Here is a 20,882-nt window from a genome sequence, read left to right as displayed (position 1 = left end):
CCATAGGCATCACCACCCAGCTCCGTGGCCCTCCACAGTGCCCAGCGGGCCAGACTCCCTCAGAGCCCTCCCCATGGTCCAGACACATTCCACCGTCTTAATGTATTTAACGTTTCAGCTCCCAGATGTGGGGGCTCGAGTCTGTTTTCATTTCATCCCTGTGCCTGGCACAGTGTCTGGTACACAGTAGGCGTTCGCTAAGGGTTTGCTGAAGAGCTAACCTGAGACAGAGACCGACAAGAGGTTTCAATAAAGGGCTTCATGAGCTGATTGTCTAGACAGGTGGGACTGGAGGGCGTTCCAACCCCAAGGAGGTAGGGCTTTCGTGAGAAAAGGTCCTGCAGAGAGACGCCGGTCACCTCCCCGCCGTTTTTCAGGGTCAACAGACAGGTGGCAGGCGGGCACAGCACTCCACAGTTTACACAAGGCGTTCACACCTAACGTCAGGAGCTCCGAAAGGAAGAAAAACGAGGGTCTGCCGGCAAAACAGTGCGCGTGAGGCACGGCTGTGGCCCCATTTCACAGGTGCGGCCTGAGAACACAGGGTCCCCGGAGTCACAGTAAATCCGCAGGTTCTCGGAGCCGAGCCGAGGTGGGTGGGGAGCCCCAGCTCCCGGGACTGCGGGAGTGGAGCGTCCCGCCCGGCTCCAGCGCAACCTGCACATCCCCGCGGAGCGCGCAACGTGTCCACTGGAATGCGGAGCAGAGGTTGCCGGGCGGGGCTGTGGATCCCTGGGCGCGTCCCAGCGCGCGAAGACGCACCGAAGCCTCCCCGCACCAGTTAGCGCCCAACTCCCCAACTCCAGGACTTTAGCAAAGCTCCTACGGGCGGGGGGGCCGCTGAGGAGCGGACCGCACCATCGCGGCCGAGAGGGGGGAGCGGTCTGCGCTCGGACCCCGCAGCGCCCGGGCGGACCAGGAAGAGCTGCAAGAAGGTTTTGTGCTCCGGGACAAGGCGCTCGGCAGCCGATCTATCGGAGGGCGGCGCGGGGCGAGCGGGTGGCCGGGTCTCGGGACCGGCGGGGCCGGCGGCGACCCCCCTTGGCGGCGGCGCGGTGGCCGAGCCCGGCTCCCCGGCTGGCGAGCAGCGGAAGTGCCGCGGAGTTGGAGCGGGGCCGGCGCCGCGGCCGCTTCTGCTCGCCGAGCTGCTGCCGCCGGGAGGGCGGGCGGGCTGACGCTCGGAGCTGGGGGCCGCGCGGCGGGACCGGCGGGACGCGGCGGGGCTGACCGGCCCCGATGAGGCGGAAGGAGAAGCGGCTTCTGCAGGCGGTGGCGCTGGTGCTGGCGGCCCTGGTCCTTCTGCCCAACGTGGGGCTCTGGGCGCTGTACCGCGAACGGCAGCCCGACAGCACCCCCGGGGGATCTGGGGCTGCGGTGGCCCCAGCGGCCGGACAGGTGAGTCCTCCAGATGTTTGGGGGTTGGGAACACTTTCTCCCCTAATTTACTTCTAGCTTTCGGTTCCTTCCTTTCCCTTCCCCTGCCTTCTCAGAGTCAGCGCCAGAGACACTTCTGTTCTTTCCATTTTTTGGATGGGAAATTGAGGTTCAGAGAAAGACAGGGACTTGTCCAGGACCCCACGCCCGTCAGAGGCAGAACCAGAACTGGAAACCGGGAATCCTGATGCCCAGTCTGGACGTCTGTTTCTTACCGTAGGTTCCCGTCCTTCTTTCTGCCCATGTGTGGGTACCCCCTCACCCCTTCTAGCATCTCTCTTTTGAAGGATACTGTCAGCATGCCGCATCCCAGGATAACTCCTGGAGATGCCGGTACTTCTAGATGGTGTCCAGGTCTTTTCTAATTCCCCCCCACCTGCTGATCCCGGTGTTCCCTGCTCAGGTCAGCCCCTTTCCTGTGTTGCCATCTGTTAGGAGGTGGGCCTCCCACCTTTCTCTATTTGCTCATCCTCCTCCCAGATCCTGTGGGCTCCTTGGAGTATGCAAAGATCATGCTCCCCTTGGAGCTTCAGGCCCTAGGGATGGGGAAGGGGGTTGAGCTCCTGGTTCTTGAGGGGCCTGCTGTTTTGTTTTGTTTTGTTTTTTGACCTTTTGAGGGTCCGGAAGTGGGGGCTCTGGTAGAGAGATCCCCAAAATTCCCCAGAGACTATTTGTGCCCAGTGCCCAGAAGATGGAATATTATATGCTTTCCTTGTCCCTTCTCAGAGTACCATGACCCCTCTGAACTTGTTCAGGCTAATTAGGTGTGCTGTTTCTTGCAGCATAGACTAGGATTTTAATTGTTTCTGCCTCCTCTGAACTCACCCATGTATGTGTGTATGTGTGTGTGTATGCATGTGTGTGTGCTGTGTGTCACACATACTTATAGACTGATAGCAGATGCTCTGTCAGTTCGCTCCTAGCCTTCCAGCCCCTGACTCAGTAGCTGACAGTGAGCGAATGCATGCTTGACAAATGTTTCACACAGTGGGATATTTCAGGTTTGTTAAGGGATTTCCTTGTTCCATGGGAAGCGGATAATTTGTGCAGCAGTGTCAAATTTGACTGATTGTTGGCAGGATGAGTGAAGAAGCTGACTTTTGAAGCTGATGGTTTTCCTTTTGCTTTCCTGTATCAGGCTGCTATCTGGGTAGTGAGTGTGGCATTTTGAGCAGGGCTCTTTGTGACAGAACAGACCAATTTTGAGTGTAGCCTGTCGCTTGGAAATTGTTGTAAACCATCCTGCAGGGCCTGGTTGATCTTTCTGGTAGAGCTTACTGTTTGGACACTAAGGGCCCTAACTCCTTTCCTAAATCCCTGGCACAAACCCTGACAGCCAACTTAGACGCCTCTCCCTTAAATTCTGTATTCCTGTGGGTGTTTGCTCCATGAATTCTTTCTTCTGTTCCCATCCTGGGCCAGGGTTAGGAGGTCAGGGTCTGTCCTCTGCCCTACCATTAACTTGCTGTGTATGTCCTTGATCACCTCTCAGGTCCGTCTCTGAGCCTCCCTTTCTCCTTATATAAAATGTGGTTATGGGTCTAGCTCCACCATTCTGTAATACCGTCAATCAATCAATGAGGAGTACGTTGACCACCTTTTTTTCCTGTGGCAGGAGCCCCTTGTAGCATCCCTAGCTGTGGGGGCACCATACTGGACTTAGCCCCAGGTCATAGGGGAGAGTGCCCTGCTCAAGTGCAAACTCTCCTTTGGAATAGCTCTGGCCAGTTCTAAAATAGCTCATAACATTCTGCCTCTGCCTGGAGAAAGCCCTCGTATTTCATTTGCTGTGGATGCCAGACATCCTAATTCTCATTTTCTATAGACCCAGATGTGTAGAGAGAAGGTTAAGGTTAACTGCCAGTTTGGCCTGAACTTTCAAAGTAAATTACTCACTTGTGCAACAGGGAATTGATGGAATAAGGCAGCCTTTTGGGCAGAGAGAGAGGGAAGCAACAGCTGGGCGCTGCTCAGAGCCCTTAACTGAAATGGACAGACAAGCACATCTGGGAAGGTCTAGTTCTTGTTCATTTCTTTTGCTCTGCAATATCATGAAGAGGAGGAGGAGGAAGTGGAGAATGGGGTCTGGTGGTGGTGGTAGGGGGTACCAAGGGATTATCCTTGCTTTAAAGGAAATGTCTTGGCTCCCTGGGAGCAGCCGAATGGAGCTGTTTCCCCAATGACAAGCTCTTCTAGGTGCTATAGGATTCTGCATTCATCCTCTGCCTTTCAGGAACACGCTGCCAAATTTCCACACAGTCCCCTATTTGTTCCACTCTCCTGCAGATGCACAGCACTGGGCTTGGCCCCCAGTCCTGTGTTTGAATGTCAGCTGGTCTTGAGGGAAGAGGCTGACTTCTCACAGTGACGGTGCTCTGCCCCTCATCTCAGAGTACCGGGATGTGCACGGAACACGCCAGGCTGCTGTCTGGGAAATCTGGCATCTTGAGCACACAGAGCTTCTTTTCGACAGGGTTGACCAGTTCTGAGCTCAGCCTGTCACTCCTGTAATTGTTGAGCAGGATCCCAGAGCACCTCGTTGATCTTTCCAGTAGAAATAACTGCAGAGGCTCTGGAGGGAAGTCTGACAGGACTTTATCCAAATGAAAAATATATTCCTTGTGGGTTTGAGAGAAGTTTCTTTGAGAGTAACAAATGCACTGTTTGAGTGGTCCTTTAACTCCTTGATTTCTCCACTGGATTGAAGAATACAGAGTTTTAAATTAAGAGCATTTATCATCTGCTAGAGCTTAAGTCTATACAACTGTCACACTGGCTCCAGAGGTGCTGGGTAGGGCAGCTGATTTATAAAGGACACAGAATGCTCTTAGGGTTTCCAAATCCATCTGGTCAGACAGCTCAGCTGGCTGCTTAGAAAGCTGCGATACCAGGCAAGAAAAGCCAGTCTTGAAGCCATCTTCATTTTAATTTGGGGTTCCCTCTCATTCCTCGCCTCCATCTGCTTAACATCTTGGTTTGATTCTCCAGTCTGTTTCATATTCCAGATTTGGGAACTGGCCATGAAAAACCCATACTGGGAAATACGATGCAGTTCCTCCCCATTTCTGAGCCGTAATCTCTTGTGAGAAATGACTTCATTGGATAATAGCGACTATGGAATAGAAATTGGTGGGTTAATGGAATACCAGGGACTTAAAGTTTCAAGTATCAAGAGTTTTTACTCACTATATCTTTATTTTTCATTGTGAACTTTATTCCAAGAACATCCAGAAATCAATACCTTTTCCCCCGCCCTAACCGGTTTGGCTCAATGGATAGAGCGTTGGCCTGCGGACTGAAGGGTCCCAGGTTTGATTCTGGTCGAGGGGATGTACCTTGGTTGCGGGCACATCCCCAGTAGGGGGTGTGCAGGAGGCAGCTGAATGTTTCTCTCTCATCGATGTGTCTAACTCTCTATCCCTCTCCCTTCCTCTCTGTAAAAAAGCAATAAAAAATTAAAAAAAAATACCTTTCCCCCCTTTGTTAGTCTTCCTGGTGGCAGAGCCTTAGCAATCGGAAAGTTAAGTACCATAGAAATGTAGCCTTGGAATGATTTCCTTAATTTTCCTCAGAGGGGCTGGGATCCTGTAGATGGCTAACCACTTCCCTGCCTGTGTGCCTAGCTGAAGCCTGATGCCACAGGGGAAGGGTTGTTGATTTACTTGAGCCAATCTTGCTCCCCACCTGCTTTCTCTAATCCTGGGCTTGCAGTCTCCCTAGGTGCCCAGCTGAGGAAGGCCTTGGAACAGAGGCATGGGTTCTAGTTCTCTCTCCTTCCTTAAACTTACTGTGTGACCTTAGGAAAGTGGTTTAACCTCTTTGGGCCTTAGATTCCTCATCTGTGAAGTAAGGGCTTAGATTCAGAAGGGGAAGGTAATTAATTGTGTGTATAATGGTGCTTCCCCTCCCCTGGCCAGGGCAGACATTGCTAAGCAATCTCTTTCCCATTAAACCCAGACTTGGCCTCAGACTGTTTGTCAACACTGCTATTCAAGTGGCGTCAATGGCATGTTGAAACTCAAATGCGATGTAGGGGATAGATACTGTGAGGACTTTTCCAACTCTAACATCCGGGAATTCTGTGGGTTTGTTTGGAAGCATGTACTGGAAAGGCCTGGATAGTAGCCGTGTGTTTAAACAAGCTTCCGTATCTAACTTGTGAGGAGGCCACTACTCAGAGATACGTTCAAACTCTAATGCCTTCTCTCAGGCTGTAGTCTAAGGATGTTCACCTTTTTATCTGCTGGCTCCAGTGACACGATAAAAACTAATGGGATAGGAATGAATGAAAACTCAAAGGCCTGTTTGAAAGATAACCATCGAGCTTGCTAATTGCACCTTGTCCACAGTCAGCTCTTCCACAGAGATGGCATCAGGATCTCATCACTGGAAAACTCCTGGAGGCAAACTGGCAGCCAGAGGTATGTCCCATGACAGCTAAATGCTCATGACAGTGTTAGCAGTGGGTTGTTTTATTTTGAATGTATCTGACCCTCTGCATTCCATCTTTGTGTCAGAGCCAGTAAAAGAAGAGCTGATGGATAAGGCTCTGCCCCCAGGAAGACTGAAATAAGAGTCCCGCTTCTCCGAAAACCACTGTCCTCACGCCCAGTGAAGTGGGGTGAGGAGGTAGCCTATATGTGTCTGAGTGCCTGTGGCTTTCCCCCCGAGAAATGAATTAAAGTAGGAACCACATCCTCTTCTAGCACATAGCAAAAGGCTTGGCACTTGTGAGACAGAACGTGTTTGCTCAGTTATGATGTGTATCAGCAGGAAGGGGGCTCAGAAGTCATCTAGTCCCACCCCCTCATTTTGTAGATACAGAAACTGAGGCCCAGGAGAGGGGAAATCAGTTCACAGAGAGAGGCATGCAGATCAGAACCGAGTTCTTCTCTCCAAGTTCTTACTCTGTTTGACTATGAATATTTCCCCCTCCACATGCTAATATTTCTCCACCGTTATTTTCTTCATGAGCCAAGAGTATCACTTCCAGTTTTGGAGGCCAGCACTTACTGAGACCAGCTCTCTGCTGGAACTTACCTGGCTTTTACATTTTCTTTTCACAAATGTTTATAGTTTTAAAGCAAGTAAAATGGATTAAATTTTAAGGTGGCAAAGGGATCCAGCAGGGGAATTAGAGGAGTGAAAAAGACGCATCGCCTGTAGCATCCCAGGTGACACCATCACTGCTATCCGTGGTAGATGGACTAATCTCGGTTCAAGAGCCACCTCAGATTCTCTGTCAGTTGCAGGTAACAGAATGAATTAAGCCACGTGGGCTGACATGAGTCAGGGAATTTATTAGTTAGCTCCTGTAATTGCAATTGACTTCAGGTATGGTGTGATCCAGAGGTTCATGTCCTAGACTGAGCCCCCATAGCAGAAAAAAAAAATGGTTGCAACTCTTTCCCATCTCATATCCACACCCAGATCCCAGAGGAAAGAGTCTGTGACTTCTGATAGCTTCTGTAGAAGAGAGGAAACGTCTTGCCTATAAGCCCTCGCAAGATCTCCTTAGGTATTATTGGCCCAATTTGGATCTAGTGGGCTCTCTGAACAGTTGATGCTGATAGACTTAACCCACTCTAGAACTGCTGGTCGTGTCAGGCCACCCAAATCTTAGGAAGAGCAGTTGGGAAAAATCGGGTGGGGAGGAGGGGAAATGAAATCTGGGGAAGAAGCCAACAAATGTCCCCTTCAGAATCCTGCTGACACAGGGTCTCAGGCAGTTGAGGGATCAGACGTGGTCCTCGAGATAAAATCCCTTGGCCATCCTGGACTCAGTTTTGATTCCTGAACCTGCAATCTGGAGGTCTGATTCTCATTCTGCCCCACCCTTGGCTGAGAGGCTTAACTCTGTGGGCCTCAGTTTCCTCCTGGGGACGGCCAGCTGGAGTAGAGGGTTGAGCCGAGGAGCAGTTGAAAGCCGCCTTTATTTCATCTTACGTATGAGTTCTGCTGCTGCCTTCCTTCCCCCTCACAGGCGTCCTGAGAGCTGCCCCCACCCCTTCGCACACACATTAAAAGTCAGTTCATTGAAAATTTCTCTCAAAGCTGAAAAAGAACTTCTGTCTCTTCAGCTTTGACTCTTTTTTCTGCCTGGCCCTCTTAGCTGGAGGAGGCGGAGTGTTCATACTTTGGAAGCTAGAGGAAGCTAAACAATTCCGCTTGCTGGGGTGGGTGGGTGGGTGTGTATTTATGAGTGTGTAGCTTTCTCTCCATGTGTCTCTCTTCTCTCTTATCTTTGGATGGTTCCTGTTTGGTGCCCTCTGCTGAGTATAGATAGAAGAAGAAAGGGGGGAAAGCAGGCCCATTGGTTTCCTTCCCTTTGGTTTTGAGAGAAGTCTGAGTTTCAAATGCTGAATTTTCTTTAGTTTGGTGATAAAAGCCACATCATAAAATGATGCTAAGGACGATGATGCTGAGCATGATACTGTTAATAATAATAGCAGCTACCATTTATTTAGCCCTTCTTCTGCTAGGCAATGGATTAATAGGCCCTTTATCTGTGCAGCTTGTCAGATAGTCACAGTAGTTCACAGGTAGGAGCAAATGAAGGAGCCAGTCCTCCTAGATTAAGACACTGTGAGGCAGTGTGTAGTGCCTGTGGCCAAGGGAGGGAAGGATGCCTCTGGTGTCATTGGAAGGTCAGCAATCCCAGCATAGGTGGTTGGCCCAATAGCACAGGGTTCAGAAGTGGACCAGGGCCAGGCAGTCCCTCATGGTGGGGGGTGGGGAGGAAGCTGTGCATGCACAGGCAGCTCTTGGTGTCCCACTCCCTGATTCTTTGATATCTGAGGCAATTATCGGGGTGAGACCTAGCTGCTTCCTACCCTGGGCGAGGACCCAGATCCCCTGCTTCCTTCTAGGAAGTATTCTTTGCCGCCTCCAGGAAGCATACACGGGTCACGCCAGCCCTCGGGTTTTTCACAGGTCTCAGATCCCCCAAGCTTTGATTTTCTCATTGGCCTGCTTTGATCAGAGGCCTTCAGGACGGCACAGCCTGGTGTTTCTTTCTGCTTCTCCCTTCCTGCACCTGCTGGTGTGTTCCACGTGCCTCTGGGACTCCCTTGCCTGTGGCCCACTTCTTCCCTGCAACCTCCCTCCTAAACCTGGCTCACCCCTGCTGGGCCAACCTGGGGTAACAAAGGTGAGTCAGGGTCCTCAGAGCAGCACCCCTCATGTAAATGTACCTTGCAGTGTAGTAATCATTTTTAATCTGTCCAGACTGGCTGCTCCTGAAGGCAGGAGCTAACCTCCATCTTGGTCACCCACTCTTGTTTGCCCCAAACATTTGATGATGACTGAAGAAACAAGCGAGTGAATGATGTGGTTGGTACTCAGTAACTGCTGGCCTAGTGCAGGCAGCTTAGCCTGAGGAATGGTTCTTCTCGAACTGCATGGTGCTTCAGAATCCCTGGGGAGCCCGCGCCCAAGGAGCCGGATCGGGCCATTATAGGGGGGAGGGGGTCAAGGAACCTTGTACTTAACCAATGCTATTGAGAGCCCATCAGGGAACTCTCTTCTCTGCCCACATCTCCACCTTGCCAGCACCCCCAAGAGGCAGACCTCGCCTTCTCCAGGGGCCCACTGTACTTTCCCCAGGAGCACTTGGGGACCTGCCTTTGAACTTCTGTTCCTGGAGTTGCCCACCAGCACTCCCATGGGAGCCCTGTGGAGCCTCTTAGTGGCACAGTATTAGGTGCAAGCGTCTCAGAATCCGGATCTTAGAACTTAGATCTTGGATCTTAGATCGGGGATAGGCGGTGCACTTGGAAAATCCCTCCGCTGTGGGCTGCCAGGACTCTCCGGGGCCCTCCAGCTGTTTTCCTCTGATGTCCGTGGTCTGTTGCCCTCCCAGGATGGGTGCTCTGCCATCCTGCTTCGGAGGCAAGAATGAGGTGCCTGTGTGGGGAGAGCAGTGGTACTAAACTTGGAGCCTCTTGGGAAGGGGTGGCATTGTGGAGATCCTAGGAACCTCTCCCTTGAGCTGGAGAGAGTGTGGGATTAGGAACCAGGCCTCGCTCTGCCCCGCCTCTGGAGCTGCAGTCTCCTCCTAAAATGAGCATAATAATCAAAGCTTCTCCTAAAATGAGCACAGTGACCACGGCTCCACAGTGCCATGGAGAGGATCGAATTACATTAAAGATGAGAAAACAGAGGTGCAGAGGAGGTCAGTGATGTAACCACAGCTGGAAAGCGATGGCAACAGGATTCCGACCCCAGTGTCTCCTGCAAGTGGAGCACACAGCCCCAGGCTCCTTTCTGCTGCCTCCCCACCCCCTGGGCCTGTGACCTGGGTGAGCTCACCCCCTTCCCCTGGACAGGAGGCCACGGTGGGAGGTTATCGCCCTGGGCCCCATGAGCCTGGGCTCTGGAAAGCTCTTCCCTTAGTTGCGTGTGCAGACGGCAGTGCCAGGGCAGATTACAGCAGGTCCACGTGCCTCCTGGGTGCCTCACTGGGCAGCCTCCCGCCACTGCAGTTAACAAGGTTGTGTGTTTGTGTGGGTCTCCCCCGTGGGTTGCAAAGGTGAGCCCTCCAAGTGGCGGGCTGCTGAGCGGAGGGGGCCGGTGAGAGCTGGAGGGAGGTGGCTTCTTCAAGCGAATAGGTTGGAGACAGCTGCCGGGGGAGTGTGTGTGAAAATTACTTCCTGCTGCTAAAGCACATTGTATGTGCTCAACTGAAAACTGTTATTTTTGCATGTTTCCTCCTGAGTATTGATCAGAGTCAGCTGCTGACAGTTAAAATGTGTGTATGTGTGCACATCTATTTGTGAAAATAACCAATTCCTAAATCTGGCACCTGACTTTAGTGAAGAGTTGGTGTTTCTATTCTTGGGGCACCAGGGTCTGTGGTTTGGATTCCTGGTTATTTTATTGATAATAAACCCTAATGGCTGTCTCCTTCAGAGAACTTCTGTTATTTGACCTTTATATTATTTAAAACCCTCATGTGTGCTTTAATGGAGGTTGTAAACTGGCGGGCATGTTTTTTATGGCTCACCTAGTGCTGGCCCAGGGATGGTTGGGTGTCTTTATTTTTAAATGTTAATAAGTTATCGGTACCTAAACATCGGAATGTTTCACATTTCAAAAAAATTCTCATTTCTGACTTTTGGGGGGAAATGGAAAGTCTGGCACCAGGGCCCCGGTTCCAGTCTCACAGTCAGGGGTTGGGTCTGGGTAGCAGCTGCCCCCTCCAGACAGGCCAGCTCTGTGGGTGGCCATGGTCCCAGCCGTGCTTCGTGTCCCCAAACCTGGGTTCTGCACCCTCTGCACAACCAGCCTGGCCTCTGGAGACATTTGGGTTCGGGAGCCCTGCTTCATAACCTCTGTCCAGGGTGTTCTCTTTATATCATGGTGGAGGCAGGGTGGGGTTTATGGCCCCCACTTTAGAGATGAGAAAAAACAAGGTTCAAAGAGCAGAAGTGATAGGAATGTTCACAGAGCCAGTTAAATTGAGGCTAATCGTGCAGTCAGCCTAATGTACTTTTCAGGAAAAGAAAAAGAAGGAGATGGTTACTTGGAAATATAAATATATAAACCACAGGCTCTTGAACAAACTCACTGAAGTTTGTATCAGCTGTTCCTGCTCTGTCTGAGCCCAACAATCCCTCCCCTTGCTTCTCTGAGTCCGTAAGTGTCTGAGTTTGAGGGCTGCCCTGTCTAGTAAAGTTTGCTCCCGCTGCGTCAGGGGCTGCCGTAGGCTTGTTGGAAATGGAGTGCGTACAGGGTCCACTTTGTTTTCGGCCTCGTGCTTCCTGGCATGTCAGGAAACCCCAGAATGTGCATTCCTGTTGGGGGGTGGGGGCCAGGAGTCTGTGAAACGAGAGGAAAGATGGCTTTACCATCAGAAGCGGCACTTTCCGAATTCCCTGTGGGAGGGGCGTTAAGGGCATTCGGGCATTTCTGGGAAAGAGAGAGCCTGTGTGAGAGCCATTTGGGGCCCCCAGAGATCACTGGGTGAGACAGTGCGGCTGAACACAGCCAGCTTTGCCAGGACAGGAATGGCTGCGGCTCCACTCCCTTCAGGAACCTTCCCTTAGAGCAGTGGTTCTCAACCTTTCTAATGCCGCGACCCTTTAATACAGTTCATGTTGTGGTGACCCCCACCCATAAAATTATTTTCGTTGCTACTTCATCACTGTAATTTTGCTACTGTTAATGAATCGTAATGTAAATATCTGTGTTTTCCGATGGTCTTAGGCGACCCTGTTAGCGGTTCTCAACCTGTGGGTTGCGATAGCATCGCCTAAGACCATCGGAAAACACAGATATTTACATTACGATTCATAACAGTAGCAAAATTACAGTGATGAAGTAGCAACAAAAATAATTTTATGGTTGGGGGTCACCACAACATGAGGAACTGTATTAAAGGGTCGCGGCATTAGAAAGGTTGAGAACCACTGCCTTAGAGGCTCTCGGTGGCTGCTGGTGTGGCAGTGGGCACTGGCACAGTCGGTGTGGCAGCCAGTCCTGGCTGAGAGCTAGGCTCTCTCTCTCTGAGTCCTGGCTCCACAGTGATGACCGCTAACTTACTGAGCAGTTGCTGCATGCCACGCACTGTGCCCATCTAATTTCATTAGCGTTATAACCTCAGGAGGCAAGTGCTCAGTTTTGCATGTGGTTAAAGTGAGGCTCCGGAAGCTTCAATACCTTCCAGGAACGCAGAGGAAATAAGTAAGCGGTGGGACGGAAAAGCATTCTTACACTGGTGCTCCTCACCACCATGCTGTGGCAAGTCATTTAACCTCCCTTGGCCTCCATTTCCTCTCCCATAAAGTGGGAATAGTACCTTCCTGGCATACAGCAGAGTACAGATAACTCTTCCTGTCACACACACCACACACACACACACACACACACACACACACACACACGCGTGTGCATTTGGGCCATTGTCAGGTACTGCTGTCTGCTGTGAGGCAGCCAAGGGCCCTGCCAGGGAACAATGGGGCACATTAAGAAGGCTGCTAGGTGCCAAGCCAGAGGTATTAAAGGGACATTTGATCAGTTTTAACTCTAATTGTCAGGCTTTTTCTCTCTCTTTTTCTCTCTGTAGCTTTCAGGAGGGGAAAAAGCCTGGTATGGGTTTCCTCCCTCTGTGGTTTGTGTAGGCTTTTTTTGACTTTGGGTGTGAGTGTGCCTCTTTCACTCCTCTCCTATTCTCAACCCTTTTCTCTCTCTGTCTCTGTATGTCCGTCTCTCCCTCTACTTCTGACACAAATATGATGACAGATGAGACTAAAGAAGCCACTACCATTGTGGAACCCACAATTCCAAGGGGACAGTCTTTCATCTTGTCCCATTTCCCCAACCTCAGCCCTTCCGAATGGTCCGCCATCTTTGGCTTGAACACCTCCAGCGATGGGGAACTCACCCCCTTTAGTTCAGCAGAGTGCTAGGTAATATGTTATGGCTCAGGGTGACTTAGAGGATTTTTTGAGTGCCCACTACACATCTTTTAGGCTCCTCTCAAATCTATCCTTTCCCAGAAAGTATTCTCTGATCTTTCCAGTTGGAATTAATTTCTGTCCCTTGGAAATGCTTGTAGGGTGTAATTTGTACAACATTAGTGGCATGGATGATAGAGTGCTGTGTTCTGCCATCTCTCTAGGCCAGCCGTGGGCAAACTATGGCCCGCGGGCCGGATCCGGCTGTTCTATCCGGTTCTCTTGCTCTCCCCTCCACTCCTTTACTTTGAATTTATATTAGTTCACACAAACACTCCATCCATGCTTTTGTTCCGGCCCTCCGGTCCAGTTTAAGAACCCATTGTGGCCCTCGAGTCAAAAAGTTTGCCCACCCCTGCGAGTCTAGGCAGAAGGAGGTAATGTGGAAGGAGCCTTAGATGAGGTTCCACCTGGAGAGAAGGAACCCCATAGGACTGCCACCTGGGACTAAGCTCCTCTGTTTTCTAGAAGGTCCATCTCCAAACGTGGCCAGTGTATTTCATCTATTCTTTTAGGCCAGGGAGTATTTTAGGTCTTGTGGACCATGTAGGCTCTGCTGTGACCACTCAGCTCTGTCATTACAGTGTGAAAGCAGCCAGAGACAGTACATAAACGAATGAGCGTGCTGTGTTCTAACATAGCTTTGCAAAAACAGGCAGCAGACTGGATTTAGCCAGCTGCAGCTTGCTGACCCTGTTGTCATCTCTTCCGGGTGGAGGAACCACCTTCAGTTGCTGTGTGACCTTGGGCAGGTCCTTCTCCCAGAACCACATCTCCCATTAGATCAATGAATAGACTCTTATGGATTGAATCATGTCCCCCCAAAAAGATATGTTGAAGTCCTAACCCCCAGTACCTCAGAATGTGACCTCTGGAAATAGGGTCATTGCAGATGTATTTAGGTAAGATAAGGTCATGCAGGGTTGGCCCTTAATCTTATGTGACTCACTAGTGTCCTTGTAAGAGGAGAGACACAGAGAGGGAAGATGGCCTTGGGGAGACTTAGGCGAGATTGGCATAAACCAAGGAAGGCCTGGGGCAGCTGGAAGAGGCTTTGGAGGGAGCATGGCCCTGCCAACACCTCGATTCCCACTCTGCAGCTCCCAGAACTGTGACACCATAAATTTCAGTTGTTTTAAGCCTCCTGGTTGGTGGTACGTTTTTAGGTAGCCCCAGGGAACCAACTCAGGGAACATCTTCCATTTTCTCATCACATTGTTTTGTGTGTGTACATGCGTGCCGTTCTGTGTTGTGTTTGGGCGGAGTGGATAAAACACTTTGCAAAGGCAGGATAATTGTCTTAATCTCTTCTAGGGACTTCGATTCCTTTTTAATTCATGGGGAAAATCCTCTCTTCCTATGGAGGATTAGCATATTATCCTGCACATATGCATTCTTTATAAAGCCACTCTCCTTGTTAAGAGATCAACCTTTTTTTTTTTTTTTTTTAACTTGGCTAATAACCTTGAGCACCGATAAGTAAACACATGGTACTGCCTTTACTTAACTGTGTTGTCTTTCTTTTTCTGAGTTCCAACTGCAATGATTTCAACAATTTTTTTTTATCCTGTGTCCCAATGTAATTGATTTGGGGGGCTGCTGTGTGGTAGGTACAGAAAGCAACTGCTGCCTTCAGAGAGCTCCTTGCGACAAGGGGACATGGACAAGTTCATGGTGATCTGGTGCACAAGGCAGAGCATCCTTATACTGTAGGAGTCAGCCAGGTGCTGTGGGTGTGAAGAGGAAGAGATTGCACTGGTTGAGGTCGGATGGACTTCTGAAAGGTGGTCACTTTTAAGGTGGCCCTGAGAAAGGTTAGGAATTTACACAAGTGTTCATCCCAGGATTGGGGCCTCTCAGGTGGCAGAAAGGAGAGACCCTGTCCCCAGAGCAGGGAGTAAGCCAGTCACTGAACCTTCAAATGTCTCTTAGAGAGTAACTGTGGGAGGTGGGGGCCGGAGCACAGGGGGTGCGGCAGACTGGACTTCAGGACACTGGGAAGTCATCAGTAGTTTTGCAGAGAGGACCTGGTCAGACGAATGCCTCAGAAAAGTGGATGTGACAATGCAGGAGTCCTCCACTGGAGGCCCGGGGACCAGTGTGTAGACTGTGGGAGTTGAGAGAGAGGATGAATCCATTCATGAATCCACTAAGCCTATTGTGAGGCCACCCAACTATGTAACTTGCAGCCACTGAGCTTCAGACACTCATAATAGTAACTTCTATGCAGGTTGCTTTGGCCAGTCACAGTGTCAGGGGCCTTACATGCATCACTGTTCTTAATCTTCACAGCAACCCAGAGGCATGCACACTATAAATACCCCCATTTTATACAGGAGGGCACTAAGCACCAGGGAGAGGAAATGTCCCACCCAAGGTCCTGCAGCTGGTCACTGATAGAGCTGTGACTGCCCTGCAGTTCTCAGCCTTTACCTCTGCCCGGGGCTCCACACCCCAGACAGGTCCAGCTGAATACGATGGGACCTTCTCGTAGCTGCAGGAATCCCACTGTGTGAGCACATAGAAGAGTCAGTTGACCAGATAGGCAGGGCACATGGAGCAGGAAAGGCCATCTGAGGGGGGAATCCTGACCTCAAGCTTTGAAGGGGCTGGTTCTGTCAGGCAGGGAAAGGGCTGGGGACAGGGTGGAAGCACAGTCCCAAGCCCAGAGTGGGCAAAACAGCGTGGTGTGTGCAGGGTCTCCCGAGTTCAGTGCTGCTGGCTCCTAAAAAGTAATGTCAGGAGTGGGCCTGGGAGAGGCAAGAACGCTGGTGGGGCCAGGTCCAGGGGCTGAACTTCACTTGCGGTTCCCAGAGACCGGCTGAGCAGAGAAGTCACGGGACCAGGTTTGCATTCTGAAGGGTCCTGGAGTTCAAGAGTTGAAAGAGACCCAGCAGGTCATTGTGCCGCCACTGTCAGATGTCTTCATGCGAGGCCAGGTGAGACAGGAGCTCCCAGGACAGGACTTGGGGGCCAGAGCACGCCCAGCACAGGGTGTGACTAGGAGGCTCAGCCCGTCGTTTAGCTGGCGTTTGTGCCTGAGGTTCTGCTTCAGTCAGTGTGTCATTCAGCCTGCAGCTTTTGACTGAATGCTGAATGTGCCCAGCCTGGCTCTCTGCTAAGCACTTGACACTCCGGCCGGAAAGGACATGGTCTCTGCCCTTGAGGACCAGCTGGACCACTGGGCAGATAGTTCGAGGGCAGCGAGATGTAGGCAGTCAGAGGAGTGGGCCCCTGTGCCCCGAGAGCATGGGAGAGGGCGCACAGGAGCCCTCAAGCTGATGTCCCTGCTGCCACCTCTCTCCTCACCCCCTCCCCACCTCACACCTGGGGTCATAGGGCCACAGGTTTGCCTGGGTCTGAGTCCCTGCTCTGCCCTTGACTAGCTGTTGGGAAAGTTCCCGGATCTCTGTCTCCCCATTTCCTCTACTTTAAAATGGCCATGATAGGAGCACTTGAGATCTTGCTCCCTGGTATGTCTTTAGTTTGGCTCAAATAAACTCTTATGAAAATTCAAAAATAAATCAATAAAATAAAATGGGCATGGCAATAGTACCATAGGATAGTTATCAGGATTAAATTAGTTCATACACACACAGCACCTGGGACAGTGCCTGGCCTATAAGGAATGGTTCAGAGACACTTATCATGTCAGGTCCAGAATCCCTTAGACTCACCCCTCTGTCTGAGGCACATTTTAGGATTCAGAATTATGTTAGTCAGGATTCAATCAGGAGAGAGAAACCACCCATGAACATGGAACATTTGTTGTAAAGAATTATTAATTATGACAGGAGATTGGAGTAATGAAGGACTGGCTATTACAAAGTAGAGGGAACTCTAAATATGATCTAAGGCAGTGGTCGGCAAACTCATTAGTCAACAGAGCCGAATATCAACAGTACAACGATTGAAATTTCTTTTGAGAGCCAAATTTTTTAAACTTAAACTTCTTCTAACGCCACTTCTTCAAAATAGGCTCGCCCAGGCAGTGGTATTTTGTGGAAGAGCCACACTCAAGGGGCCAAAGAGCCGCATGTGGCTCGCGAGCCGCAGTTTGCCGACCACTGATCTAAAGAATGTGGGCCCCGACCGGCGTGGCCCAGTGGTTGAGCATGGACCTATGAACCAGGAGGTCACGGTTCAATTCCCAGCCAGGACACATGCCCAGGGTCGCAGGCTTGGTCCCCAGTAGGGGATCTTCTGCGGGAGGGGAGTGCTGAGCTGTTCAGCCAGCCTTTCTTAGCTTGAGTGTCCTCCTCTCCACTCCCCCCTCTTTTTTCCTATGGTGATTTCTGAGCCATAGCCTGAATGCATGAAGCTCATCCATCTCCAGACTTTCATCTGATTTCTCTCTTAGTTTAATAAGAGGGATGCTGTCATCCAGGTATGAGGATTGCCCCTTCCACCCCAAAACTACGGCTTTCCTGTTGTCTGCTTGCTGTGAAATTCCCATGTGGTTCCTCCTTTGGCTATGTATTGCTGTATAACAGTTATCTCAAAATTCAGAAGCTTATCACAACACACATTGATTACCTCACAGCTTCTGTGGGTCAGGAATTTGGGCTTAGCTGGGTGGTTCTGGCTCATGGTCTCCCACGGGATTGCAATCAAGATCTTGGCCAGGGCTGCAGTCATCTGATGTCTTGACTGGGCGGGGGATCCGTTTCCAGGACGCCCACTCACGTGGCTGTTGGCCTGAGGCCTCTGCTCCTCACCGCCTGGATCTTTCTACAGGAAGCTGAGTGTCCCTATCGCATGGTAGTTAGCTTTTCCCAGAGCAAGTGGTCTGAGAGAGAGCAGGCCGGAAGCCACAATCCTTATCTGACCTAGACCTCCAACATTGTCATGGACACCTCTTGAAGGGAAGAGTGTGAAAGAACTTGACATTTAAAAACCACCACAGTTCCCGCGGGCCTCCTGTGTGCTTGGCACTGCAGGTGGTTCAAGGGATCCCAGTTTACATCTGCTTGGGGAAGCAAGACGTGCCCCCAAATTTGTCCTAAGAACTGGGATAGCCCATGGAAAACTACGTCAGGATGGACAACAAAGGAGAGCCGTTGAGAGCAGGCTATTGACCCTGGTTACTGGCACTGTCCTACAGGATCGTGAATCCTGATGCTAGCATTTAGCGTTTTCACCGTGATGGGCGCTGTGCCAAGCAGGACTGCCTTAGAGCACATCTCCGTTTGTGAACAGTATCCCTTGGACTTGTGCAGTGGGTAGTCCTGATGCCAGGTGCTTCACTTACGTTATCTCATTTATTGCTTTGGACTGCCTTGTGGGTCGCTGTTGTTATTATCCCCATTTTACAGATCACAAAAGTAAGGTTGGGAGAAATTAAGTAACTTATGCAGGCTCACACAGCCAGTAAGTGGTGGCAAAGGGACTAAAGCCACAGGCCCCTGTAGGTTTAAATCCCAGCCTCTCTACTTTAGCACTTTAGAGCCTTCGGCAAGCGACTTTAACATCTCGGTGCCTCAGTTTCCTCACCTGTGAAACACATGTGAAAGTGCTCGGCGTTCTCAGTCCAGTGCCAGGTTGTGCTAAGCATGAGCTACTGCTGCTGTTGTTACCGGCTCTGAGTCAAACACAGCTGGGCTGTCCTCAGGTTCTTTGCGTTAGTTTGTTGTAATGATTTGAGATGAGAGAAGCCCAGATGGTGGCTAAGCTGGGGTTTAGGAAGCAGAACTTGAGTTGGCAACTTTCTTTGGAAGTGCTTTCCCTTTGGAGAAGAAAGGAACAGGAGACTGAGTATCAGTTGGGATGTAAATCTGTCCTTCAGCCAATTATGAACACTTCTGGGCCCCAAGGACCTCTTACGAAAGGGGCTTGGCAACACCCCTCCTTTAGGGTTCTCCATTACAAAGAAGAAGGAAGATGGAGAGGGTGTGTTTTGAAAACGATAAAACTCTGGCCCTAGGCTTATGGGTCTCTCATTCCCTCCCAACTCTTTGAGAAATTGTGGCTTTTTAAGCAATTGGAACATAGAAAGGCTGATGGGAATCACTCCTCCCTACCCACTGCCACCCACACCCTCTTTGCTGAAACACTTTGGAGAGAAATCAGTTTTGATCTGAATTCTGAGGATCAAAGCAGCCTCCAAACATAATTTAGAACCAGGTGGTTCTGTTTTTGAAAATTCGAATCTGATAACCAATTTGGAGGACATATCTTTTAGAATTAATCATAGTTGTCTTTTTTAATGAGTTGACATTTGTCTTCTGTGCCGTTTCATTGTGGAATTCATCTGAATGTTTCATTCAATGTGATCTCAGAAGCTACGTGCACTCAGTCACTCTTGGGAATAACAGAACCTACTTTGCAGGCGGCGGGGAAGGGGGAATCTTCCTCCTTTCATTCTTTCACTTTAAAGCACTTCCTTGTTTAAACTTAAAAAGGGGACTTTAAAAAAAAAATTTGGATGTGCATGAACCTATCTTTAAAAAAATGATTGCATATCTTAGTATATTCATTACCCACCGAGGTTATGAGTAGGTCCTCCCTGATTCATCTGGTGGTACAAAGTGATGGGAGGGGATTCAGTCAGGTACCTGTCTAGGAGGCTCCTTGTCAGTATGTTCCCTCCATTTTCCCATTGTTAAACTGTGGTTACCGGAAGACAAAAAGGGGAGAAAGTGAAGGAAGAAGAGGAGGAGGAGGAGGAAGTGGAGGAAGAGGAGGAAAAATGTCAGAGAGAAATCCGGCGCTGTCTGTGATTTCTGCTCTCCAGCTAATCTGACCTCAGAGCAATTACTTAAACTCAGAGCCCCTGTCCCACCTCTAAAATTGGAATAAGGACAGTAATAGCCGTGTTGCAGGAATGATTATCTGAGAAAACACGTGTGGGAAATATGCCTTGTAAATGTCATTATACCACTGTTGGTACTGAGATACGATTGCGTACATGTGTAATTTGTGTGGTTAGAAAAAAATAAATTTTAAAAGGATTGCTTTTATTTTTAGAAACAGAGTTTGAGTTGGAAGGGAACTGAAGGAATCATTCATACAACGTCTCGCCGTGGGGAGGAATCCTCTCTGCAGCAGCCTTCAAAGGTAGTCTAGTCTTGCCTTGAATAGCTCCAGGGACGAGGAGGTCACCACCTCTCCCTTTTCTTCTTTCTCCTCATCATCCCAGCCCTTCAGTTCTTCTAGATACAGGATAGACCAGTGATTTTTCTTTTCCCTAAGATAGACAGCAAAAGAATAATGTCATGATTGAACATGAATAAGCGTGCCATAGCATGCATTGTGCAGATCTGCCGTCTGTACACGTTACTGCTGCAGGTATGTTAGCTGCTCTCCAGAGCATTTAAATTGCTTGTTCAGGGGGATCTGGTATTCTCTGTACCAGAAACTACTGAGTTGCAGGACTCGGGCTGCACCCCTGGAGCAGGAGGAGGACCTGGTAGGGCCCTCTTAGCTCTGGGCATCTGAATACCTTTCTCTTTTCCGGCTGGTGGTTTTTCCAGCTCTAGGTATATATGGATTTATCTGAGAAGGTGCTGTCGGAGGCAGGAATTACTACCTTCTCTCCTTCCCCTCCTCAGTTTCCACCTGAAATAGGGGAGGCGGGGAACAGGTGGAAAGCCCGTTTGCTTCAGGCCTACTTTCCCCACGGGGGTTTTCATTCCTTTCTGTTCAAGATGTAGTGGCGAGGAGGCGGGGCCAGCCTGGGGCCTCGGAGACCATCCCAGTCAGCACTTCACAAACTGTCTGTGGAGGTCCAAGTGCGTGCCTCAGGGATTCTGTACACATTGTTTCAAATGCTGTTAACTCTTCTTAAAGCTGTAATAATAAGAAAAAAATTTAGAAAACCACTTCTGTGTTTTCTATACCAGCGGTCGCCAACTGGTGGTCCGCAGACAACTGGTGGTCCGTGAGGTCCAAAAGATTGGCGACCGCTGTTCTATACCACATTTTTACATGTTGAAGGTCACCAGCTTATTCTTCCAGTGTCTGTTTAATTGAAGAGAATCCTGAGGTTGTAGG

At 50.1% G+C, this 20,882-nt stretch overlaps 1 protein-coding gene across 1 annotated transcript in view; it reads left to right on the top strand.

Moving 5' to 3' along the window:
* The first annotated feature begins 1,189 nt into the window (after positions 1-1,189).
* The window catches only part of GALNT10 (polypeptide N-acetylgalactosaminyltransferase 10), a 187,468-nt gene continuing 167,775 nt past the window's right edge, over positions 1,190-20,882 (top strand). The window contains exon 1 of the mRNA XM_080676626.1: positions 1,190-1,395. Within this exon, the coding sequence (XP_080532752.1) occupies positions 1,237-1,395 (159 nt within the window). The 5' untranslated portion in view covers positions 1,190-1,236. The remainder of the gene's footprint in view (positions 1,396-20,882) is intronic.

This window comes from Plecotus auritus (genome assembly GCF_963455305.1).
Source record: "Plecotus auritus genome assembly, chromosome: 6".
Lineage (NCBI taxonomy): Eukaryota > Metazoa > Chordata > Mammalia > Chiroptera > Vespertilionidae > Plecotus > Plecotus auritus.
Note: the sequence above shows the minus strand (reverse complement) of the source record. Positions and strands in the feature narration are given on the sequence as shown.